The sequence below is a fragment of the Anabas testudineus genome, chromosome 22 (genome assembly GCF_900324465.2).
Source record: "Anabas testudineus chromosome 22, fAnaTes1.2, whole genome shotgun sequence".
NCBI classification, from domain to species: domain Eukaryota; kingdom Metazoa; phylum Chordata; class Actinopteri; order Anabantiformes; family Anabantidae; genus Anabas; species Anabas testudineus.
Window position 1 is genome coordinate 11,655,936 of NC_046630.1, and position 25,647 is coordinate 11,681,582.

The 25,647-nt window shown below is 42.0% G+C and overlaps 3 protein-coding genes across 4 annotated transcripts; all 3 read left to right on the top strand.

Annotated features, from left to right (window-relative positions):
* The first annotated feature begins 6,699 nt into the window (after positions 1 to 6,699).
* aplnrb (apelin receptor b) lies at positions 6,700 to 8,731 on the top strand. The gene has a single exon (XM_026340570.2). The coding sequence runs from the start codon at positions 6,779 to 6,781 to the stop codon at positions 7,844 to 7,846; it is 1,068 nt and encodes a 355-aa protein (XP_026196355.1). The 5' UTR covers positions 6,700 to 6,778; the 3' UTR covers positions 7,847 to 8,731.
* A 3,937-nt stretch (positions 8,732 to 12,668) lies between these two features.
* On the top strand, positions 12,669 to 15,331 carry nfkbil1 (nuclear factor of kappa light polypeptide gene enhancer in B-cells inhibitor-like 1). The gene is made up of 4 exons (XM_026339027.1): positions 12,669 to 13,100; positions 13,192 to 13,304; positions 13,911 to 14,016; positions 14,102 to 15,331. Exons 1-4 carry the CDS (start codon positions 12,827 to 12,829, stop codon positions 14,689 to 14,691), a joined length of 1,083 nt encoding a protein of 360 aa, XP_026194812.1. The 5' UTR covers positions 12,669 to 12,826; the 3' UTR covers positions 14,692 to 15,331.
* Positions 15,332 to 15,891: 560 nt separating this feature from the next.
* atp6v0a2a (ATPase H+ transporting V0 subunit a2a) lies at positions 15,892 to 24,692 on the top strand. Of its 2 annotated transcripts, none has more exons than XM_026339910.1 (21): positions 15,892 to 16,176; positions 16,292 to 16,484; positions 16,819 to 16,897; positions 17,072 to 17,169; positions 17,731 to 17,868; positions 18,269 to 18,366; positions 18,449 to 18,575; positions 18,814 to 18,896; positions 18,998 to 19,091; positions 19,169 to 19,381; positions 20,567 to 20,717; positions 20,819 to 20,958; positions 21,046 to 21,203; positions 21,298 to 21,388; positions 21,479 to 21,597; positions 21,783 to 21,993; positions 22,079 to 22,198; positions 22,288 to 22,404; positions 22,696 to 22,813; positions 23,243 to 23,414; positions 23,724 to 24,692. In XM_026339910.1, exons 2-21 carry the CDS (start codon positions 16,374 to 16,376, stop codon positions 23,824 to 23,826), a joined length of 2,541 nt encoding a protein of 846 aa, XP_026195695.1. In that variant the 5' UTR covers positions 15,892 to 16,176; positions 16,292 to 16,373; the 3' UTR covers positions 23,827 to 24,692. The 2 variants fall into 2 exon arrangements, with proteins under 2 accessions (XP_026195695.1, XP_026195696.1); XM_026339911.1 differs by having other exon boundaries at positions 16,320 to 16,484.
* Positions 24,693 to 25,647: the final 955 nt, after the last annotated feature.

A 25,647-nucleotide genomic window follows, 5' to 3' on the forward strand; every position in this document is an offset into this window, starting at 1 on the left:
AACGTTCAAGTGATCGCCGATCACCGACCACAAATCTTCCTTGAAGCTGATGGTTCCCCACTATCCTCCCAGTTTTTAATAATGCGTTGGACAGTTCTTAACCCAGTTTTAGTAGATTCATCAATCTCCTTTGAGGTTTTCTTTACTTGATTCATGTCAATAATTCGACCCTTCTGAAACAGATTAACATCTTCTCCACGACCACAGGATGTGTCCACCGACATGGTTGTTTAAGAAATGAGAAGCTACTCACTGCATCAGTTTGGGTTAAATAACTTGTTGCCAGCTGAAACATAATCATCCATGCAGTAATTATCCAGTGAGAGGCTCGTACCTATTTGCTCAGTTAAATCCAGGTGGTGACTTTTTTTTGTGCACAGGCAGTGTTTATTAATTCTTAGGTTTCTATTGCAGTGGTTAGTTTGCAAATGTGTTGTGTTATTTTGTCTTGGGAGTGTTTATCCCTTTGGGCCTTGTGTTCAACTTTGTTTCTTGCAAAAATTGTGTTTGTGTTACATGTTTATCTCTTCACTGTTGGATGTTTGTTAGCTCGATGCTGCTGTGTTTTGCACTGATCTGTATTGATCTGAAGTCACTTCCTGCCATTGTTGTGTCACATCCCCACTGTCTCCGCTCTTCCCGTCCATCAAGCCCCCCCCCCCCCCACCCTTTCCCCAGCAAGGAAACCGGGGCTAAAGAAGGATACACAGAGGAGTGTGTGAGGCACAGAGAGACCTCCTCGAGCCATGATAAACCTGAGCCAGACTTGGCTGGGACGAGCTGATATTGGTGGTGAGCAGGAGAAGCGATAACACAAACAGAAACGTCAGCCAGATCAAAAGACCAACAAAATGAAGAACTGGTTTTCTATAAAAATAACTCACCCATTTGTAAAATATTTAGCTTGGAATTAAACAGTAATCATGTGTCCGTCTGCAGTATGAACCTTTTCTTTTCCTCAGGTTATTTAATTAATAGATTTTTTTTCTTTGACAAGCTGGAAAATTTGAAAATGCATCAATAGGTTATATAAAGCCAGATAGTGGATGATTGAGTTTAGCATTTTACAGCAAAAAAAATTTTCGACGTTCATTGCTGCGACTTGGAAGCTGGTGCACTTCTGCACTGCAATCCAAGACTCCATGCTGCACCATCACTGTTTGGTGTGCTGCCTCCACTGCTAAAGAGCGGACTGCAGCAGAGCATTTGCTCAGTTGAGAAAGTGATTGTCTGCAACCTGTCTTCACTGCAGGATGTGCATGACAGGACCAAAACATCTGTCCACAAAATCATCTTTCCTACATCTGTTGGCTTCATCGACAAGGCCCACTACTATGACCAAATAGAACTTTTCCAATGCAAATCTCAGGGAATACCTCTATGCAGTTTTTATTTTGATTCCTTAGTACCTCATGTGTGCCTTTGTCTTCTCATTTTGTGCACTTTTACTAGTTTGTGACTGTAGTAAAGTCAGGATGTTGCAAAATCCCTTTACCAAGTTCAGTGTTATCAACAGTCTTAAACTACAATCACAAATTAAATAAACCAATGTTTTTCATAAATACTCATAGCCTACATAATAAGTATGTCCATGCGTGAATTGGAGAAAGAGATGTGAGGTGTGTGTTAACACAAACGCACACATCAGCAAGTGATCTCATAGCCTGTTATAATTCAGAATAATGACAAAAGCATATGGGCGTCAGGACCTTTGGTTTGAGGTTACAATAGCTTATTGTGTTTTAGCCAGCGTAGTAATGGCTGTAACATAGTGTGTGAACATGTAGGATTGCCGAAAGTGTCCAGTGCACGTTTGTGTCTGTGTATGTGTGCAACCTTGAAACTGAAGTGCAGGCTTGTGTTTCAAAAGTCTGTGAAGTTCAGATGGCCAGCATAAAAATGTGTAAACCGGTTCGTGTTACATGTGGGGGGATAAAAGGCTCAAACACTTTCAAAATCCTGAGCAGTGCATTTAGAGTAATTCACACAGCACAGACCCTCGTGTTCTCTGACCCGTCACCTCTTCACACATTTTTGTGAACCATATTCTTACATGTATGAGGAAGAGTGCAGCAGAAAGAGGGATGCTCCCCTCCAAGGCGCACAGGAAGGGGAAATGTATGTGCACAGGCTTTATTGCAACTTTTTGTTTTTGTGTTTAGACAGGAGGCAGGCTGTAGACCCTGTCTCCTGTCAAACGGGTTGAATCAACATGTTTAAAATGTGTTAAAATGTGTTTTCTGGGTTCTCTGTGTGTCTAAATTCAAAATCTGATGTGCAATAGCACATCCTGTGTTTTCACAATGTGTGGCCTAATGCTTTACATAGCATGAAAACTGGAAATATGTAGGAAAAGGATGACTCCTGCAGTCTTTGTAAGTCTCTCCAAGCAATAATGCATTATGTGACACATGTAGGAGGTGAGTTCTATACAAATAAGTAGGTTACATGAAGATGATGAAGATGGCACCATCATATCTTAAAGTAGTTTGCAAAGCACTATGGTGCAAGGTTTTGTCTTTTTCTCTACACTTATAAAGATTGTTTTATATAATCCTGGTTTATGTCAGTAGACAGCACCCCTCACCCGCCAGATAAAACAGCTTATTAGTGCTTATCTTGTTTTAGACACGTCAATACAAACACTGATACAACTCTATTGCTGTAAATAAATAATACCTTGCAGCGGCAGTGCTATCCCCTTTGCTTCTATAAATGATAAACAGACCTCACCCTTCTCTTCCTTCTGATTTAAACTCTTCTTAGCCGTCCTGCGTAAGAGGCGAGGTGGCGCCCCGCCTCTCGGTAATAGTTATATTTTCACTGGTGACCTTGAGTGCAAGTCGGAGCTATTTATACCTTCTCATGGAAACTGTATGGGATGTCCCTCTCCTGTAGTCACATTCATATATTTGATAAACATCAGAAGAATACAACAACATGTTGAAAGCAGGATGATTCATGTCAACAGAGTGTCCCGGTCAACTGACCCACAAAAGGAGAACTGAATTTAGACATCCTTGAATCTGTGGTGGGTTGAATCCTTCATGAAAATAGCGGCTGCAGCTCTGGTCTGGGGAGCCGCAGTGCAGCGGCGTCATCAGTGAATGCAAAGAGATGAAAATATTACAGAAAGTGCACTAACATGCACATGCAAACTCAGCACAGAGAGTGCACAATGCGTGACTGCTTCCCGACTTAAAAACAGTGCGTTAACGTACTGGAATAACTCGTCAAAGCCTTTTCCTTCAATACTCAGGACAATCATACCTTGTGAATTTCGACATTTAACAGGAGGGAAAGCAGAAGATAACACGGTCACGTTTTCACATTCAGCCACCTCTATCTCGTCGGAAACACTGTGCTGTTTCAGCAGATTTAGGCTTAATGTCTATTGAAGGATACAGCTAATAGATGTAATATTTTTATCAGTATTTTCTTTTTCTTTTTATTCTCTTTGAAACATTAAAACTCACTACATACAGAGGCTTTATGCCCAGTGGGCCATTCACTAAATCCTTGTGCTGCTGTCATGTGGTGGATCATAGTGCTGTAGTCCTTCACTGTCCTGTGTCAAATTAATCTTGTTTTGTCCTTTTGTATCCTCCAGTTAAAACTCCAACTAAAGCCACATGAGCCTTTGTGCAGTGAGAAACGGCACAAACGTCTCCACTCCTGGTGGCCTTTGAGCCTAACAAGCTGGTGTCAATCACCTCATCAGCCCTGCTGAAAGGGAAGATAGATAGTGGAGTGGAGCAGCCAGTAATGAGGCCCAAATGTTCAAGCCTTCCTGCTGTGCTTGTGGTGTTAACTCTGGCAGCTTTCAGCTAATTAAAAGTTCAGATCAGACTGCTGATATGATTGGTAATGTAACTCAAACTGATGGTTTCGTATTTGCTGAGGGGTACTTTATCATCCAGGCTGTGGAGATATTATCAGATCTTGTGATATGAGGCGTGTGATTTCATGAATTTTTATAGGAGCTTTAGTCTGACAAGAGTTCAGGAGCTCACAGATAGAGTCTCAAAGAACCAGCTGTCTCAGCAAAGGGGGGAGCAGCATACATGTGGTCTGTAACAGCTTAACACACACATCAAACAACTGTCAGACCCCCGCCAACCCTCACACACACACACACCTAAACAGCAAGAATACACACCTCATGCTCTTTTGGCACTACAAGTATCACCGAAAACAGGCTCATAAACATGCAAACAGGCAGATCAAAAGGAGTCTGCGTAGCCATGCAGACACTGGAGTGTGTGTTTGTGTGTCATTTCTGAAGCAGGTACCTCATCCTTTTCCATCTCCCAGGTGTCTGCAGCTGACTCATCGCTGACGGATGACAGTCAAATGAAGGATGGACTAAAGCCCTTGGTGTAGTGCAAAACACAAGGACCTTCATGGTGTCTTCATGGTGTGTGGTTTACAGCACAAGGCCACACAGGAGAGGACAGCGTCAACAATAAAAGCAGTCAACTTGAGACACAGGTGGGCATTAAGGAGGAAAAACATGAGCTGAATGTTGGGGAAACAGGGTTTCTGGTATTCTGACTGAAGTGATAGATGCTCTGCAAGGAGGTCCAAACTCAGTCCACTTGGAGCCTGTCAATCCAAAGTAGGAACTGTGGGAAAATAAAGCCACTGTATTTTATGTGATGGTGCAAAGTCTTAGGAAATGCATCATGAATAAAAATGATTATCTGTCGAAAGCTATTTTTTATGTTTGCTCAACTCTCACATTAAGGGGATTTTTGAAGTGTGTGTGTGTGTGTGTGTGTGTGTTGGAGGGGGACTGATTACTCATCAAGTTGCTGTTTTATTTAGCTGTATATTCACATCCCTGTCAATGGGCACAGCTAAAAACAAACCCGAGTCCCTGCAGAGTACAGATAGGAAACTTGCTTTGAATCACTTCACTTTGCTTTTTTTCCTGTTCTGCCCAACGTCCTGCAGCAGAGAGCCAGACGCACAAAGAGCTGGATGGACAATTAAGCAGACTGATAGAAGACAAGAGTTTGGGTGGAGGCGCACAAACACAATCACATCTGTTTAATTATCAAATACCACGAGCTTGCATCACAAGGACTGGCAACAAAAAGGGCTCTCTGAGAGTAGATGATGTTGGCACAATCAAGGGAGATGTGACTCAGTCCTTGTCTTTATAATCAGAGGAAGAAGGAGATGAGTGGCCGGAGGAGAAAAGAAGAAGAGAGGAGGCAGAGATGGAGGAGTGGAGGAAGGGACCGTTGGAGGAAAAGATTGTTGAGTGATACAGTAGTTGTGTCTAAAGGTCAGTGGCCTGGCGCCACCGCTGCTGCTCTGCTGAGAGATGGAGGACGCTGAAGACTGAGCTGTCCCATCTGGGCCAACAAATACACCCCAGAGACAACAAAGAAGAAGAGTGTTACTTATTTAACCTCTTACTATGGAGTTTCCCTTTTGCTTACTATTGAAAGTAGAATGATAAGCACATCCATATCCACGCAAAATAAAGTTTCACTTTAAAGGTACACCGTGTCTCTTTACTGAAAACTATGAATAATTATTTAAGGAAGTTTAAAGTTTCATGTCCACTTGCGGTTTGTCTGTACACTTCTCAGAAATTGTTATTTATTTCCTTGGTATTTTTATGAAACTTTGATGTTGTCACATCAACTGAAATAATAGTTTGGGAATGTTTAATAAATATGTTTGGCAGCACAGCACGAGTTTGTACCTTGTCTTTTAGTATAAAATGAATGAAACAGCATAGGTCACTTATATTGTTTTAATTACATTTGCATTTATTTCATAAATGTATTGTTGTTTTGATAAGCACATACTTTGTTTGCTGTCGAAAAGGAACAGAACTCCAACACACAATACAAAGGCACGTACTTAAAGAGAAATATGTAACAATATCAAATGGTATTATTCATTTGTTTTTAGTAATCATTTCTAAGTTTATTAAAACTATTTCTGGTCTAAATTTAAGCAAATATTAAGTTTGCTAAATGCAGTTTACTAGTGCTTTTAGGCATTTTTCTTGGTGCTTGACATTGTTGTCTATTTTCAATTAAAGGACTGAGGTCAAATGTTGCTTTTTTGAACCTACAGTTCATTAAAACTAGAAATGTTTATTTTGCTATTTATTTTGTGGTTCTACATGTTGGAACATGTACAAACACAAACACAAAAACAACAGAAATGCAAATAGTATAGTGTATTCAGATGGAAGCTGAGTGCTCCGGTGCCAGAACGATGTCTTAATTAACATTCAAATTGAAACTTGTTGAGCTGAGGTGTGACTCATGAGTTACTGTCCAAACATGTCCAATGAATGTACTTTCACTAAAGTAAAAAATGTAATCTTATATAATCCAAACATGCAATTAAATGTGTGTTAAGATGAAGATGTATGTTTTGAGTCTCATTTTGCATCTAGATATCAATTCTCATCAGCCATATTATAGGTACAAAAAGTGGGAGAAAAGAGGGGATTAATAAATCAACATATTCAACATATCTATTAAAGTGCAGGTACAAAGCATGAATGTAAAGAAGGGTGGGTGTGTATGCAGTGGAAAAGCATGTTCCTGAACAGAGAGGAGGAGGGCAGTGGGAGGAGGGGGGGGGGGGGCGTCCTGGGAGGGTACAAGTCTGGGGGGGTATAAAAGGATGGGAGGATTACACATGTAGCAACAGACTTCAGAGAGCTCTGAAGTGTAGTGGATCTATCTACAGCAAACAGACGTTTTCTTCCTCACAAAAAGGAGATAAGAAGAGAAAAGAGAAAATGGAGACGCACACAACCGAGGTTCCTGAATACTACGACTACGAGGAGCCGGAAAACTCCAGCGTGTGTGACTATTCTGAGTGGACGCCGTCATACTCTGTTATCCCAGTGCTCTACATGCTCATTTTCATCCTCGGCCTCTCAGGAAACGGAGTGGTCATCTTCACTGTGTGGAGAGCCCAGGGCAAGCGGCGAGCTGCTGACATCTACATCGGCAACCTGGCTCTGGCTGACCTCACCTTCGTGGTCACTCTGCCTCTGTGGGCTGTGTACACAGCCATGGGCTACCACTGGCCCTTCGGAGTGGCCCTGTGTAAGATCAGCAGCTACGTGGTCCTGCTCAACATGTATGCCAGCGTCTTCTGTCTCACCTGCATGAGCTTTGATCGCTACCTTGCCATCGTCCACTCCTTGTCCAGCACCCAGCTGCGCACCCGAGGTCACATACGAGGCTCCCTGACAGCCATCTGGCTGCTGTCTGGTCTCCTGGCTGCTCCAACGCTGATTTTCCGCACCACCAAAGAGGAGCTAAGCAACCGCACATCCTGCGCCATGGACTTCAGCCTGGTGGTAAGAAAAGAGCGAGAGAACCTGTGGATTGCCGGCCTCAGCATCTCCTCATCGGCTCTGGGCTTTCTTCTGCCTTTCCTGGCAATGATGGTGTGCTACTGCTTCATTGGCAGCACTGTCACCCGACACTTTAACACTCTGCGCAAAGAGGACCAGCGTAAGAGAAGGCTGCTGAAGATCATCACCACTCTGGTAGTGGTCTTTGCTGCCTGCTGGATGCCTTTCCACATAGTCAAGAGTGCTGATGCCCTTTCCTACCTGAACCTGTTTCCCGACACCTGTGCCTTCCTGCGCTTCCTGCTGCTGGTTCACCCCTATGCTACCTGCCTGGCCTACCTCAACAGCTGCCTCAACCCTTTCCTTTACGCCTTCTTCGACCTGCGCTTCAGATCCCAGTGTCTCTGCCTACTCAACCTAAAGAAGGCCTTGCATGCCAGCCCCGCCAGCTCCCAGTCCTCTCAGAAGACAGAGGCCCAGTCTCTGGCCACAAAGGTGTGACGACAGCTGAGGACCCAGATGCATGCTGGGGAAGATGTGAACAATGCAGAACAATGCAGGTAAAACGAAACTTTACAGCACTGGGTGCTTCTTTACAGATCATCTGGGGTTGGTTTTGAGGTTTTACCTTGGCTCCCCTATGACTCTTTGGACTACAAGACTGAAGACTTGTGGTTTTGGAGTCTGATCACACCTCAGCCTCACGTTCAGTAGCAGGGGGAGTAAAACTGAACTACATATTACAAGGGACCAAGCATAGAAAATAGACTATTTTTTATGTATTTTAAAGGGCCAGCGTGCTCATGTGCTTCTCATGGTTCTCCTGTGGACTTCATCCAAAGTACCGAGCTATGAACTCTGATCTCCTGTTCTCAAGCGACGTGTACTGCTCATGCATTTGCCCCTGCTGTTCTTGTATTCATTTGTAAGCACTTGAGGTGTAACATCATCCGAACAGCTCTCGGCTCTCCAGCTCAATCTGAAGTATCTGCACCACAAGCCAGCAGTGTTACGTCCGTGTGTGTGCGCGTCTAAGCATGTGTGTGTGTGTGTGTGTGTGTGTGTGTAGGAAGCACGTGCCAGTCGATGAGAGGTGTTGGAGTGTGATAAGAGTGTAAGGAGAGACGGGGGGATAGCGTGTGGGGGTAGGAGTCCCAGACAGACGGACAGATGGCAGCTGACAAATGTTTTCAGGCTGGTGGAGGGCCCAATTAAAAGGTGACTGCTTTGACAGTCTTGTGTGTATGTGAATGAATGAGTTTGTAGAGCGTCAGAATGACAATTCATATGTTTCTGACAATTACATGAAAGCATTTTGTGAATATGCATCAGTTTAAATCCATGTCTATGATTTGTAATAAAAAAAAGGTGCTCTGAAAACACAAATGTTTCCTCTGTGGTGTCACTCTGTTAGTTGTGATAGCTTGTTAAGTCATGCTGGAATGTGTTTTCTCCTATCCAGTGAATGTGCTGTTTCCTGTTGGTGCACTGCTGAGGGGAGGCAGTCTCCCTCCCATTGTCTTCTGCAGGGCCGAAATCAAAGCGCATGTCTGAAGGAAATGCATGTTCTGTTTCTGTTTTTCTTGTCCAGCGTGTTTGTTTCTTCTCCCTGTGCAGTTTACTCACACAATCACAGAGTGCAAAAGTTTCTAAAGTGAATCAACCACAAAACATTTGGCTTTGTCCCAGAGTATTGTTGAAGTCCTTCACGTGCTAATTACCTCACCTTTCACAGTTCTGTTTTACAGATATAGTCTCCCAAACACATGCACAACAACCCTTTAGTCACAAAATAATCTATCGCGATCAAGTGTGTAAGGGTAAAATGTGTCATTTTATCAAACCCAACATTACAACAGGTTGTTGATCTTTCAATTAGAGTTCAGTGATTAGCAAATTTTGACTTTAATGAGCTTTTTAGAGGATGTAATCAGCAACAGCAGGGAGACAGAAGGATTGATCTAATCCTTGGACACTGATCTGTAGTAGTAGTCTACTATCTGTATAAAACCTGTGATGGAGGATGGCTTAGTCCGAATAAGGTACAATTACAGAACACTACACTTGGCTATTTTGGTTGCATGTGAACAAACTCCTTGCAGAAGGAAGACTCCATCTGCGTCTTTCATCTTGGACAGGTGAAACTTCTTTGTCGAGTGAAGAGATAGAAATCCAACAGCTGCAGCGACATTCACTCCGTGTTCTTCATCGCTGTCTCGGCTCCGTCACTCAAGATCTTTGTTAAGCAGATCTCTGATTTTATGGAGAAAACACAGTCACTGAAACAAGATGTGCCGCAATCCGTGCAGTCAAGAGACTGTACTATAATATGTTTTCTTGGTGAAACAGCATACAGCATACATTTTTTACAAGACGACTTGTCACATCATCCTCCACCTGTCAGTATCAAAGTCAAAGCCTGCTGTAAAAGATCTTCTGGATAGATTACTTTCATGGCTTTTCAAGTTTTATGAAGCTTGTGTGATCTTGTTACAAAGATGTCATGGCAGCTAAAAACTAACTCACTACAAGAGAAAAGTGATTTATGCAGTTCAGTCCTCTTAAAGATCTGCCTTTGTCTGAGATGACGGTGTCATAAATGCTTGTAAATATTTTTACTTTCCACTAATAACAGAGTGTGAAAATTAAGTGTGTACACTAAGACCTGCCTCAGGGAATCCCAGCATTGTAAATAGTCATCATTCACTTTTCCTAAGAAATACAACAACAACAAACAAATAACTAGAAAAGCTATAGAACAAAACAAAAACATATATAATTTCCTTCATTCAATATTTAAATAGTTCTGTCTGTGCGAGATGAGCACCAGCGCAGTCTGAAAACACAGCGGAGAAAAAATAATCTCTGTAACACATAACAAACTCATATGACTAATTCTAACCACAGTTGTTTATTGTAGACACCACATTTAAAAACATATTTTTTTCACTTCAAACACAAATTTGCTGTTTATGTCAAGTGTTTATTATAGAAGAATCTCTAAAGTCCTCATTGTTTGCACCACAGCCACTGGAAATGAAGAACAGTTTTCAAGATAAATATTTTCCACAGAAACTATTACGGAGCTCAAATGCATCTGTGGATTGTGTTAAATTGTATTGCAACATTAAAAAGATAAATACAGTTGTGATATATTGTGTCCTAACATAAGACTGACAGGATACCGAGGAGTATTTCAGCTGTGCAAATTCTTTTAACTAAACACACCAAATTCACCATCTAACTAAAACCAGCTACAGCTGCAGGTAAGTTACTGCTCATGTTTTTCCCCCCAAGTTTTCCACCTGAGCATCTATACACACATCACAATACAGACTGTGAAATAATACAACTCTCTACTAGACTGCAGAGTGTTTGTTTACCTAACAATGTAAATACATTGAAACTAAAGGTAAAGCTAAGTTTCTCTAGGTGTGTCCGGCTTAACTCATTCATTTCCATATCAATGGGTGAGAAATAGCCCGTCCCTCTATTGTTTTAAATGAGACTTGCAGCCACACCTACCACCAATGTGTTACAGCCACTTGTCCAGTTGTCATAAATCAGAACCCAATAAACCAGGTCAAGCAGAAAATAGACAGAGGAAGTGTGCACAAATTTCTCCTCTGTCCAAACAATAGAGGCTGAGCAGCACAGCCAGCAGACCGGACCTTGGGCCTGGTTTGACCGTAGTGTGCTAGGATGAGATGCTGACCTCTGGAGCGTCTTGGAGGACCCTCAGCTTCCTGCCACCCAGTCCCGCAGCTCTTCTACTTAGTCTGTCCCAGGAGGATGGCAGCCCTCACGGACAGGATAGGAGTCAGCAGGCCAGGCAGGAAAGTCGAAGAGAGGGAAGGCAAGGTAGAGGTTCCTGATTGGGGATATCCTGTCTTTCAGATGCATCTCTCTTTTAGGCTCTCTGCGAGAAATGCATGCCCCACCTGAGAAACTAGAGTTAGTTTCTTCTTCTGCACTGGTTAGGTGAAAGGTTGCACTGTCAGAGACTGTGTGGCAGATAAAAGTTACAGCAATCAAGGCAATAAAGGTCAAAATACACATTTAGCAGCAGACATGCAGGCACCTGAGGTGACAAATCAGATGTGCTTCTCTCCCAAACCTCCTGTTCTCACCCTTTGTCGGTCTCTCCTGACATGGCAGACATATCAAAGGGGTTCACAGAAGACAGCCATCATTTAGTGGGGACACGTCGTTTCCGAAGCAAAAAGGAGCGGAAGTGCCCAAGCTTTGGGTGACTCCGGATCTCGGGTTATGTGAGAGTCAGAGTAGACCATCCTCTTTACGGGGCACAAAGTGTCCCTTCATTCCCTCCTCTATCCTCTCCTTTGTGCATCTTTCCCTCTGTCAGGCCTAAATGGAGGCCCTGTCATCTGCAGCAGGACCGAGCCAGTTCAGAGGCTCAGCTGCACTGATTTAGACATTACAGGTAAAGATAGCTGCACAGAGGAGCACACATGCAAGCAAGAGATTACATAAGAACAGCTCCAGCGAAACAGTATCGAATAGTTTTCACTGATTAAGTTAGATACGGTTTAAACTGAATCAATTCTCTCACATAATCTATCCTGCAGCGAGAGAGATTCAAGGACTTGTTATCAACTATTCAAACCAAGACTGGGTTTTTAAAATTTTGGCAGTGAAGTTATTTTGAATTTCTTTGAGAACCTGTATACAAGGTTACCAGCAGCTGTGGTTCAGTTGTTAGGGCAATCACCTACGAACCCCTTAGGATTCCTGGACTTGCCCATGGGGAGTAATGGAGTACCGATAATTCTGAATTTGCATGATTTACATTGTAAATTGTATACAACAATATTATCCAGCCCCCACATGCAAAACGCATTTCATTCTCACAGCAGGCTTCAGGATTACTAAGAGTCACTGGACGTCTAGGTGTCCAGCTTGACTCTTTGAGTCTCTCCCTCTCCTTTCTTCTTTTTTTTTTAAGTCCAGTTGAGCAATTGTAACAACTGATGTACAGCCCACACACAGAAGCACTCAAATTACCTCTTTGACAGGTGGCATGTTGACAAGAGGCTGAAGCACAGAAATCCACAGAGAGAAGTAAGGTCTTAAATGAATATGCTACACAGTGAATCACTTTCCTGTAATCAAAAATAAATCTGATGAACAGCGGGAGCTTGTTTTTCCATTAAGAAAGGAACAGAACAAAATAAATTGGAGGGAATCCTGTCTGTTCACAGGGTTGTTTTAATTCAGTCAACCTGACATGAAACACAGGTCTGCTCTAAATAATGGGCTGTTGAGAAACGAGTCAACACTGACACCTAGTGACGAAACCGGAACTAATCGGTGCCGGAACGTCCGAGCTGTAGCTACCGTCGGAATTATTAAGAGGACGGACGGGGATGGCCTCTTAGCATGATGCTAAGTCTCTTTAAAGCTAACACATTAAACGAATAAATATTACTTAAAACTAACGTTGTCACTCCCGCAGTCAGTATGCTGTCTCGGAAACAGAAGCGGGTGTGGAAGTACGTGGAGGAGGGCAGTTTGCTGAAGCTCAAGTCGTACCTGCGGAAACACCGGGACCTGGACGTTAACTTCTCCCAGGGCAGGAGGCAGAGGAGCCCGCTACACCTGGCCTGCTGCCTAGGGGACGACGCGGTGCTGCGGCTGCTGCTGAAACACGGATCCGATGTTCTCCAGAAGGACCGTAAAGGAGACACGGCGCTACACACAGCAGCCAACAGGGCCCTTAAACGTGGAAAAACAGGTGAGGAGGAGTGGGAAACAAGGTGATGTTGAAATGCAAACGTGAATGGGCAGTGGTGTTTATCAAGGCCTTTGTTTTCATTTGTCTTCAGCTTATGACGACCTGGTTGTGCCTCTAAAAAAGAGCTGTCCAGAGGCTTTGGATGTCCCTAACAGTGCTGGGGTCACTCCCCGAGATCTGCTGGACTGGAGGAAACACACAGAGGTAAAAAACTGTTACTAAAACCATAAAGCTGCAACTAACAATCGTTTACCACTGTTTACCAGAGCTGGTCATCAGATTGTTCGATCAGATCAACCCACCAAGACCCAATTATACTATTTTCTTATTCTTATCCCAGAAGTTGGTGTTTTAGATCAGTATAATGTTGTCAGCCTATTTACCACAAGCTTCTTTCACCACATAATATATTTAGTCCCATTTGAGCAATTAAATATGTATTTGTATCGTACTTGTAAGTTTAACAAGATCAGAAGAAACATGCAGACAGATACAGAATAATTTTTGCAGTGTGTTGGTTTAAGTGTCAAATAATATCAGTCACTTACGTGTGTTTTGGTAACTAAATTAATCTGCCAGTTATGATGTTTTAATTAATTCACGTGTAATATATAGTAGATACTGTCAAATATCCATCACAGTTTTGCACACTCCAACTTTCTTTGTCCAATAAACAATCCACAACTCAGTGTTATTCATTTATATCATTTTTAAAATACAATAATTTTCTCATCTGCTCATCTGAGCAGAATTTGATCTGTGGCTGTTAGAGTTGGATTATGTTTACAGATCATTTGACATTATTCACAGACTGGACAAAACATGACAACTGAAACAGACCCTGAGAAGGTGTGGATGGAGAAGCTGTTTGGCGAATGCGAGGATGAATTCTTTGAAACCTTTGGAGTATATGATGGTAACTACTTATCCCATTCCTTAATGCAGAATTGTATTTTATACTTTCTCAGTCTAACAATAACAGTGTTGTATGTGCTTCACAGCTGATGATTTTCTTGCTGTTGATGAAGACGAGGAAGACTTTGGTGACTGGGCCGATCGCATTAGGAGAGAGTATTTTGACAAAAAGCATGCTGAAGCTCAAAGACTGGCAGCTTCGTGCTCTGGGGCGAAAAGAAGAAAGAATAAAGAAGAGAGCGAGCGAGAAGAGCAAAGTCGGAAGGAGCTGCACAAAAGGCTGCAGAGGGAACACGAAGAGTATCTGGCTCGAGCGGCACGTAAAGAAGAAGAGACTCGGCAGGGTAAGAAGAGGCAATACGATGAGAGGTGTGCGGCCACTTTTTATGGTGGCTCTTCATCTGGCAGCACAAAGCTGAGCTACAGTGACATCCCCTGGCCAGCTCCACGTGGTACAGTACAGGAGATGGTGGATGTGATGCTTCACGGCGTGGACCGAAAAGATGTGAACGTGTTTCGTAAAGTGCTCCGGAAGCAGCAAGTGCTGTGGCACCCTGACAAATTTGCACAGAGATGTGAAGCTCGATTAGAAGAGAAAGACAAGCAGAGGATCCTGGATACCGTGAAAGCTCTGTCACAGGAGCTCAACAGGCTGGGACAGAGTCTTAGGACCTAAAACTTGTAATAGGAATATAATTTTGTGTGCTTTTCTAAAAATGAGTGTATTTAAAAACAAATTTTACAAAATGAATGGACAGATTCATCAGGGATTTTCCACAGCAATTTGTCTTCTGCACCTGTCGTTCCTTTGTTAATGTATAAATAGTTTTTGTAGATGTGACGGTAGAAAGGATTATACAGTAATTAGCCAGTAATCATATGTGGGTTGATCCCCAGGTCCTTCTGGACATGTGCCTGTCAGCAAGGGACTGAACTACTAAATGCTTCTAGTGTTATGAATATATGCAGCTGCCCTCAGTCTGATTTATACATCTGTGAAATGTTGGTGTGTACTGGAAGAGGTAAAACAGCGTAGATAGCAGCCAAATTGATCCAGGATTGAACACTGAGCATAATACGTGCTTTTGTGAAATAGAAACATAAAAATAAACATGATCCAGATTTTAATAACTCTTTCTAACATTTGAGTTGGGTCGTTTCGTTTTACTCCAAAGGCACAAAGGGGAGTACTCTCATCCAAAAGCTGCTAGTACATGTGATTCACAGATTCATTAAAACATACGGTAATGATTTATCACAAACGATAAATGCCCTGATTTGACATGTCACCCCAAAACTCCCCCCAATAAAGATTTTCTCACACAAAGAAAAGCAGATGGTCGGTGCGTTTTCACTGATGGAACACAATAGAAGATGCGCTGGTTGCCATGTTAGTGAGCAAACCCCCTTTTGAAATAAGGAACATGTTCACTGGCGCACTTTACAGCGGGACAAAGGAATGATCGACTTGTTGACAGTTCAGATTCATACGATATCGATATGGCTATTCTTATTACGCAAATGTTTCCACAAATGTTCGACCTTTACACAATGAAGCCATTGTACTGTGTGATAGTTAAACACAACTCTATTCAGTATGGTAGTACCATAACTATAACAGGGCCAGAGTGTTTTTTGTTTAAGCTGCCAAAAGAAAACAGCTCTTAATTATAAAAAGCAAATTCAGGCATAAAGACGAGAAATGATCCAGCAGTGTGGAAAACCCCAAATCAAGAAAATAAGGATTATTTTTGGAGGATGCTGCCATATCTGGCAACCCGGAGACGCAATCTGTGTCAATTGCCGGGCGACGTAGCGCGAATAAAGGCCGTAGCCTATTTCTGACTGGGTCTTTTTTAGGAGCGAGGCAGCCCTTTCTCCACGTTTGGTTGAAGGTTTCTATTTCAGTTTTCCCGTTGCTCGTTTGTGTCCGACCTGCGCTGCGTCGTCACCGTGTTTTTGCGCTGTAATGACAGGTGTTCAAGGTAAAGAGCCCGCGGGATGACGCCTTTCTCCGCGGTCGCTCGGTGGCAAAAGGTGCATTAGGGAGGTTTCTGTCTGTCTGCGTGTTGTTTAGACAGGAGCCATCAGGCGACTGTGGAGAAAACAAACCGGCACCATCAGCAGACCCAGAATGAGGATATCTCCCCTTCTCAAAATCGTCAGTATCACTGGATAATAATTAATTCTCGGGGGAGGGGGAGTTAATTGGTTAAGGGGTTTAAAGCCACGCACCGACTCGCTCAATTGTGTGATGTCCTATTTTTTGTTGGTAGTAAACGGCTCGTTGTCCCGGTTCATCAGGCTCCAGGCACGTTTTAAGGCAGCGGAAGGGATCTGACTGTGTGGCAGATAAAGATGGTGTTTCGGAGTGAGGAGATGTGCTTGGCGCAGTTGTTTCTGCAGTCCGGCTCGGAATATGACTGCATTAGTGAGCTGGGAGAGCTGGGGCTGGTCGAGTTTCGAGATGTAAGTAGAGAGGCTGATGATGCACAAACACTCATCACTGGAAATGTGTCAACTTTTGACAGAATAAATTGACTCTACCCTACATCTTATTTTCTGATTATGTAGGATGCATGTTCAGGGGACGCTTAAAGTATCTGTCTGTCTAACATGTGTGTGCCATTTCAAATCTTATCTTCCCAGGAAACTTTAAAACATATTTAGGGATATAAAAATAATTCTCCAAATCCAATCCAGGCTGTTTCAAATGCCACAATGAGCCTTGTTTTCATGTGTGCATCAGTGACTGATGCAGTAACTCACATCTTCCTGATCTGTAATGCTCCTCTGGTTTCAGCTTAACCCGAGTGTCAGCTCATTCCAGCGGCGCTTTGTCAGCGAAATCAAGAGATGCGAGGAGATGGAGAGAATTCTGGGTAAGAGAGCGGAGCACCTGGGGTGGTTCATGTGGACGGAGCCAGAGCATGCACCTACACAATTAATCATTAGTGTAGCAAGAAACTCTAGGTTGATTGTGATTTGTAAACAGGTCCCTCAGAGATTCAGCTTTCCCACCATGAAACAAACGCTCAGCATTCTTCTGTTGACAGGCTACCTCCTGAGGGAGATCCAAAAGGCTAACATAGCCATTCCTGAGGAGGATGAGAGTCCACTCGCTCCTCCACCCAGACAAGTCCTGGAGATCATGGCAAGTGTCTCAAAAACCTTATTTCACCAGCGCGGTTTGTAGCTTTCCTGTGATCTTCTGCATCAACCAGTCAGTTCAGCTTCTCATAAGCTCTAATTGTCATTAATGGAAGAAGACATACTTTAGTGAATGTGCTGAATTGCATCTAGTATATATATTGTATATTACACAGTGATTATTTAGTATTTTCCTTATTACTCATTTCTGTCTGACTACTAAAAAATGCCTTTTAGTCACCTCCAATATTATAATTATCTACAAATCAAACATTTGAGAGAAGAAATAGCTTGTTGTTGGGAATAATGGGCCGTGGTAATACTGCTGCTACTGTTACAACATTTTTAAGAGTCGTATTGTGGGTTAGGATTAATGTGATCTCATAATTATCATTTGCAGTCTCGGTTCAGCTTAAGTTACACAGTCTAGCTTTATGGTCTAAAGGCTGTGGCCGCCTTCTGGTGTCGGTCACATGTATTGTTGATTCTTTGAGGCCTAAGTCAAGTGAAGCTCTCATTTCGCAGCTGAATTCAGACTTAAGTTGCTGTTCGATGTGATGTTCAGGAGCAGCTCCAGAGGCTGGAAATGGAGCTCAGTGAGGTAGCGAGGAACAAAGAGAAGCTGCAGAGGAACCTCCTGGAACTCACAGAGTACACGCACATGCTGAAGATCACACGGACCTTCATACACAGCCGCTCCAGAGTAAGTGCGTTTCTAATCGGCTGCTCATTCATCGCACTCACCCACCATCTGTAATAAAATGCATTCTCCAGTCCCACTCTGTTTGCGTCTCACAGTCAAGATGCTTCGTCTCACCTTGCCAGCAGCATCTTGTTTTCTTGTCGCTGACGTGTTTTGTTTCCCTGGGTGACAGGAAACTAGAGCTGTTTTTAATTAATGACATGGTCACAATACGGCCATTACAAGCAGTACCTGACTCATCCAGGCTGCCGTGTTAGTCGGGCATACAGCTAGTAGCGAAATTATCTCTACGCTAAACAGGGGTTTGGGAGAAGAAAAATCACATTTCAATGCGTAGACATGTGTAAGAAACCATTACTGTAAGCTGTCATGAATGAAACATGTTCCTTTTTATAATTAGCATGAAGCTCTTGGTCCCCAGTATGAAGAATTCCCCACTATGGAGACAGACTCGGTCACAGGATGCACTGGTATGCAAAGACTTGGAGCCAAGTTAGGGTGAGCTGCTGTACATGTCACTTAACATAACAGTGCATATGGTGCCAAATCCCACATCTGATCAGATCTCTTCTGGTTCTAGGTTTGTCTCAGGTCTCATTCAGCGGGTAAAGGTTGAAGCCTTTGAGCGCATGCTGTGGAGAGTGTGTAAGGGTTACACCATCCTCAGCTACGCAGAAGTGGATGAAAACCTTGCTGATCTTGACACTGTGAGTTGAACTGTGTATTTTGTGATGGCAGCATTCCTCCCGCCTTAGTCCGAAGCAGGAACGACTATTTTGTTTAAATTGTGATCATCGCTTATTTGTCATTTAATATTTTGTGTAAGTGCTTTGATTGAAATAAGTGGCAGAGATCCTACTTAGTCATCAGCAAAATACAGATCATTTTCTTCACATCTGCTTTATTGTAAAGTAATGTAGTAATAAACTAACTGTGTTGTTTCAGGGTGAGATAAGCAAAAGTGTTGTGTTTCTCATCTCTTTCTGGGGAGACCAGATTGGACAGAAGGTTCAAAAGATTTGTGATTGGTAAGAATTATACAATACATGTTAATGTTAATAAAAGAGACTATGTGATGGAATAGATAGTCTGCTTCAACTGTATACACATCTGTCCTTGATGTCCGCAGTTACCACTGCCATCTTTATCCGCACCCTGAGAACGACGAGGAGAGGGCAGATGTTTTGGACAGTTTAAGAACACGCATCCAAGACCTTAACAATGTAAGAATGATTTACATTATTATTAAAGCTCGTGATTCAGACAGGCTCACATACGTTGACGCTGCTGTTTCCTGCAGGTGCTTCACCGCACTGAGGACTACTTGAGGCAGGTCCTGCAGAAGGCCTCCGAGTCGGCTTACACCTGGGTTGTGCAGGTGAAAAAGATGAAGGCTATATATCATATCCTCAACCTCTGCAGCTTCGACGTCACCAACAAGTGTCTGATTGCCGAGGTGTGGTGTCCCGTCAGTGACCTGGCAAACCTGCGGGGGGCGCTAGAAGAGGGCTCAGTAAGTGGAAAGTACAGAAAAATGCAGAGTATTAACACTCATGAGTCTGTGATCATCACTAATCTGTTTTTGTTTTTGTCTATTTAATTTGACACAAAGTTCCCACTCTTCCTAATTTAACCTTTAAACAGCACTGTCTTATTAATTAATTAAGAAATGTTTGACTTATTGTGCCATTTTTCTTTACATGGATCAATGGTGAGCTCTGTGATCATAGTAATAATTATAATAAGTACTCAGTTACTTTCTGTGTGGTCAAAATGCTATTAAAATAAAGCTTCTTTGCTTACTTTCAAACTAAAGCAGCCTCGCTAAACAGGATCATCGATAGTGTAACCGAAAGCCAGGAGTAGTTATTTTTAGATATGAAAACGATTTTCATAGGATATTTGCTACCTTGCGGTTGTTAGAACATAATAACTGGCCTCCTGATTGAATTGGCGTTGCATATCTGCTGTTAAGCACTGAAATTATAGCACAGTGATACGTCATTTTATTCTTCCCGTTTCGATGCTGACAGCAGGCGTTGCAGATGACTCCCTCTCCTGTACCATTTCATGTTTCTTGCTGTACTGGATGTCCCAGCTTCAGGCTGCTTATTTGGTTGTTTTCAGATGAAATTTCCAACCTACAATGCACCAGAAAAACCTTCTGTGTGATCAGACAATCACTCAAGCCCATGAATATTTTACATGCAACAGAATATAAAGTGAAGTGCCAAGAAGTAGCTCGGATCCTTTAATGCTATTTATGTAACTTTAGATAGCATGAGAGTCATTCCACTCTGCTCCACCCAAGTCCTGTCTCTCTCTACTCCATTGTGCTCTCCTACCATCTGCTACACTCTGCCTGGCCCGTCAGTTATTGTAGTTATTGTCAAATTACAGTAAATAAACTTACTCATCAAGCAGAAATTGTTTAAATAAATCATAAAGTGAAAATAAAATGAAATTATCTAACTGAGGTGAGTCTGGATCACAAGTGCCGACAGCACCTCTTTATGTTTCTGCCCCCCTATTAACATAAATGAGGGAAAATATATTATATATAATACTGCTTCACCCTCTGTAATAAAATTATAACCTTGTTAAAGTTGAATTCATGGCAGAGTGGCTGTTTTGGATTTAACTAGATTGTACAGAACATAAATAAAGTGGACAGTGAGTGGATGTCTTCTATCATCAGAGGAAAGGTGATGCCACTGTACCGTCCTTTGTGAACCGCATCCCGAGCACTGACACTCCACCTACGCTGTTAAGAACCAACAAGTTCACATCCAGCTTTCAGAGCATTGTGGAAGCTTACGGGGTGGGGGACTATCGCGAGGTAAGCCCAGGTAAGAACTCACTGCGCCTCGCAAAGAACAGTGAACTGTAGGTTTGTTTGCTATGGAGACATTCAGGATGAGTTCACTGAGGATGTCTCTCTTATTGGCAGCTCCTTACACCATCATCACGTTCCCTTTTCTGTTTGCTGTGATGTTCGGGGACCTCGGGCATGGGACGGTGATGAGCCTCTTTGCCTTGTGGATGGTGCTGACGGAAAAAAAGCAGAAGAAAAAACGTTCCAGTAATGAGGTGGGAATGACTTGCACCCTATCATAATGCAGAGTCAGGCTATGGTTAATTAGCCTTAGCTGATGGCTGTGTTTCTGTTGCTTCCAGATATGGGCAACATTTTTTAATGGACGTTACATCATTCTAATGATGGGCCTTTTCTCCGTCTACACGGGGTTGATTTACAATGACTGTTTCTCCAAGTCTTTTAACATATTTGGCTCTGGCTGGAGCGTGAAGGCTATGTTCACAAATCAGCAGTGGAAGTGAGTTATCAGCACAATAAACACTTGAGTGATGCTGGGGTTTAATGGAAGCCTCAGATGTTTCTAATTGATACATATCTTTTTTACATTACAGAAATAAAACTCTCCAAACAAACTCTCTGCTCACATTAGATCCTAATATTAGCGGTGTTTTCGGTGGGCCGTACCCATTTGGCATCGATCCTGTGAGTAAATGCCCTCAAACAATACAAGCAGAATATGAACTGATTCATTTACAGAACACCACACTGAGCTGCTTCTTAATATTACATCAGATATGGAACATGGCTGTGAACAGACTGTCCTTCCTCAACTCCTATAAGATGAAGATGTCCGTTATAATTGGGGTCATCCACATGAGCTTTGGAGTGGTGCTGAGTGTCTTCAATCACTTGTGAGTGACTCGAGTGTCCCTGACATTAACTTTGTTCATGCACTTACAGTGGGAGTATCCATCAATGTCAGACAACATAATGTGCAGCAGATAAAACTGAATTTTCATCTGCATGTTGTTTGAATGCTGAGGGCCCCGTCATTATAACCACCACAGGATTCTCATCATTTGTTCTCTCTCTTCAGGCACTTTCGACAGAAATGTAACGTCTACCTGCTATTTCTTCCCGAGCTGCTCTTCCTGCTCTGTCTCTTTGGATATTTGGTCTTCATGATTTTCTACAAGTGGCTGGCATTCGGTGCACGTGACTCCAGTCAGGCTCCCAGCATCCTCATCCACTTCATCAACATGTTTGTCATGCAGGGGAAAGATATCACTCCTCTCTATCCAGGACAGGTATTGACCTCATCTGAAAATACGATCTGTTTATCAGCCCTGAATGCACATACAGTAATGCAAATGTTTCTTATCGTGATTCCAGACTGGGCTGCAAATTTTCTTAGTTGTGATAGCTATGCTGTCAGTTCCCGTGCTGCTGCTAGGAAAACCTATTTACTTGTACTGGCTGTTTCGTGGAGGCAAAGGCCTGCGCCGACGCAGAGTAAGTCTAGACAGACTTACTGCAGAATATCTAAGTTGCAGTCTTTTGATTCATTTGTCAGTAAAAACAATGTTGTTGTGTCACCTCAGGGTTATGAGAGGGTGAGGCGTGTAAGTGAGGACGACAATTCCACTGCACCATCCTACGAAGATGATGAAGAGGAGGGACTTGATGAAGTCATCAGCAGAGAAACCCTTCCCAAAGAGGTCAGAGATCCACCCTGTATGTTGCATTTGAAGCTCCACCTTTAATGTCCAGCATGCAGTCGTCAGTTTGTGCAGGAATAGGAACTAGTGTGATTCTGCTATTGGCCCAAAATTGTCTTTTCAGCAGTGTATGTAGCATTTTGAAGGTGGTGCACCATGAGTGTCACATGTGCTGAGGCTGTCACGATGAAAAAGATGAGAACAGAGCAAAAACAACAACAGAAGATACACAATGCTGTACCTGTATTATCTAAGTGGGGATTCTTATGTATTATTTGGATTGTTTTACAGTTCGACTTTGCAGATGTGCTCCTGCACCAAGCCATCCACACCATAGAGTACTGCCTGGGCTGCATTTCCAACACTGCGTCCTACCTGCGTCTCTGGGCACTCAGCTTGGCTCATGCCCGTAAGCACAGTCACAAACAGTGTCAACTCGTCTTTTCTACTCTTTTCTTAAAGTATTTATTTACCTTTAATATAAATGTAGATTTCTGTGTGTCATTGAATACTGCAGTCTATTCATTCATGAAATTGCATGACTATATCCTGATGATATCTAGCAGTGCAAGCAAATGATCTGCAGATTGTAAAAGCAGCATCCTGCAGATTATAAATGTAAATCATTCCCCGCAGACTGTCTTGCAGTCTGTCCACTGTCTCCTCTCAGTAGGACGTTTGTGCAGTGTTTCTTTTCGTTAACAGTGCAAGACGATTTTAAAAGTGGACTAGAAATCTGAAATCCATCAGAAAACATTTCTTCCTCCTCTTTGGTTTGCCTCCAACCCTCCAGGTTGTTTACTGTCTGCTTCAAAACATTCATGTTTACTGTTTTCAGAGCTGTCAGAGGTGTTGTGGACCATGGTGATGCGCCTCGGTCTGAGGATCACAACAAGAGTGGGTGTAGTGCTTTTGGTCCCTGTGTTTGGCCTCTTCGCCATGCTCACAGTGTCTATCCTACTAGTCATGGAAGGCTTATCAGCGTTCCTCCATGCCCTCCGCCTCCACTGGTTAGTCTCAGTCATATAATATTCAGCAATACTTTATATCATATATGTTGTGCAAAAATGACTTTTGTAGATGATGTAAAGTATTATAGTACTCACCCTTAGTCATCAAATGATATCAATGATTCTTCTCGTTAACATTACAAATAATTAAAAATAATTATTAAAAATAAAATGTCAAAAATTTGATGATTTGTGCTTTTTCATCAGGTGTCACCCGCTCAGTTTTATTTTATTTCCTTTCTGCATTCACCTTCCTCATCATGTGTTGCTTCACTGACATGTTTTTCTTGCTTGTGCTCTTGATTTCAGGGTGGAGTTTCAAAACAAATTCTATCATGGGACCGGTGTCAAGTTTGTGCCCTTCGACTTCTCTCTTTTGCCCTCCATTTTTGAGCAAGACGGCTTGCTTTAAACACATGGACTGTGAATCTGCTAGACATGACAGGAAGCAGACTTTGTAATTGTGAAGGAAGCCGGATGCTGGAACGATTCACACTGTGATAACGACAACAAACCTTCGAGACAGTGGATTGAAACTCACTCTTGTAGCAACGTTTTTCACCATGACGATTTTTAAAACGTTATCGGCTGTGCTGACTGCCTTACTACTGTACCCAGCAAACCTCTGAAACACAGAGGTTCAAAATTCTTGTTCCGTTAATGAAAAAATTTTCTAAGTGATATATCACTCAACACTACTTGTCACACCAGTTGAGTGAATGTAAATTTTAAATTTACATTGTGCTGTGTAAACTGTTTTTGTATTATTTACAACACATTTAAAATGAGCATTTATACAGTGCAATGTAAAGTTAAACTATGTGAAAAGACCATTTAAAGCATCCTGATATATAGTGCCATAGAGATTTATTTCCGATGATATTGGGATGTCTTTGGGTTTTTTAAAACTGCTTCTGTGTGTGTGTGATGATGAAAAAGAAGCTGTGGACAAAAAAAAAAAACATTTAAATGAAAACATGACTCTTTTTGTGAGAAATATTGTCACCAAGCACTTTGCAGAAATTATTGTACAATTTAAGGTTTTCACTAATGACTGTGATGATGCCAAATAAGAATAATCAACTACTAGCTGTTTGCTTCTTTACTTATTAATGCATTTATTTAACGTAACCTCCCCTGTAACCAACAGAAAAATGTCAGATACTCCTGAAAAAGCTACAAAGCCTTAGGTCTTTCTTTGATTATACTACTTAGTGAAATTATGGTATTTATTTAAATTATTGTCTGTACAAGAGTCTAATATTTTACCATTTTAATGTGTTGAATAAAGGTTTTGAGAAAGGCAAGCAAGTAAAGCATTCATGCGTGATACTATTTTACAACATCTTTCATTATTTGATTTTATTAATAACAAGCAGTCACTTGAAAGATCATCAGTCCAGGCTGCCTCTGAGCGTCTGAAGGTAACATTATCAAGTCCCAAAACTAAACCTGATTCTGTCACTTTCATTATCTCAGAACTACAAGATATTTTTATATCTGAGTCATTGTTTTCTAATTTTAATTTATTATTTTATTTAATTGTTGTTATTCTCAGTGCTATAAAAATTATCCACATATTACACAGAGCAGAGTTTTACATGTAGGGCTTCTGCATCTTTAGGGCTCTTTATTTATAACTACTATATATACATCTGTAACTAATAATTGTTGGATGGATTTGTCTGCTTGTTTGTATTTTGCTGTTATTTTTTTTTTTATCAGTTGATGGTTCAGAAATTAGTGAGACAGAACCATAAAAAACAACAGATCAGTACAGTTAGCTTTCTGTACATTTTATTGAACAGCTAATAACTTAGTTTCATATATAAACATGATTTTGGGATGCGGAATCTTAATTTTTTATTTTGTAAATGCAAACAATGCTTTAGACTGAGTCACTGCATGAAAACAAATCACATTAAGTAATTTACCACATGAACTAAATTTAATGGGATGTCAAACAATATTTGTATTGGTATACATGCTTATTCCCTTCATTTAAATCAACATTGTAAGTGCATTACTTACTCCACCACTGACCATGTGGTGCTACTTCCTCCAATAGACTAGAAATGATGAGCCTAACCCTAACATAAACCAAAGTCTGACCTTAACCCAAAAACCAATTCTTCTGTAGCCATTTAAAGTAAAGGATCAGCCAAACTGTCCTCACAGCGATGGCACAGTGTATTATGTAAACGCGCACGCACACAGACCTGCACCCATATGC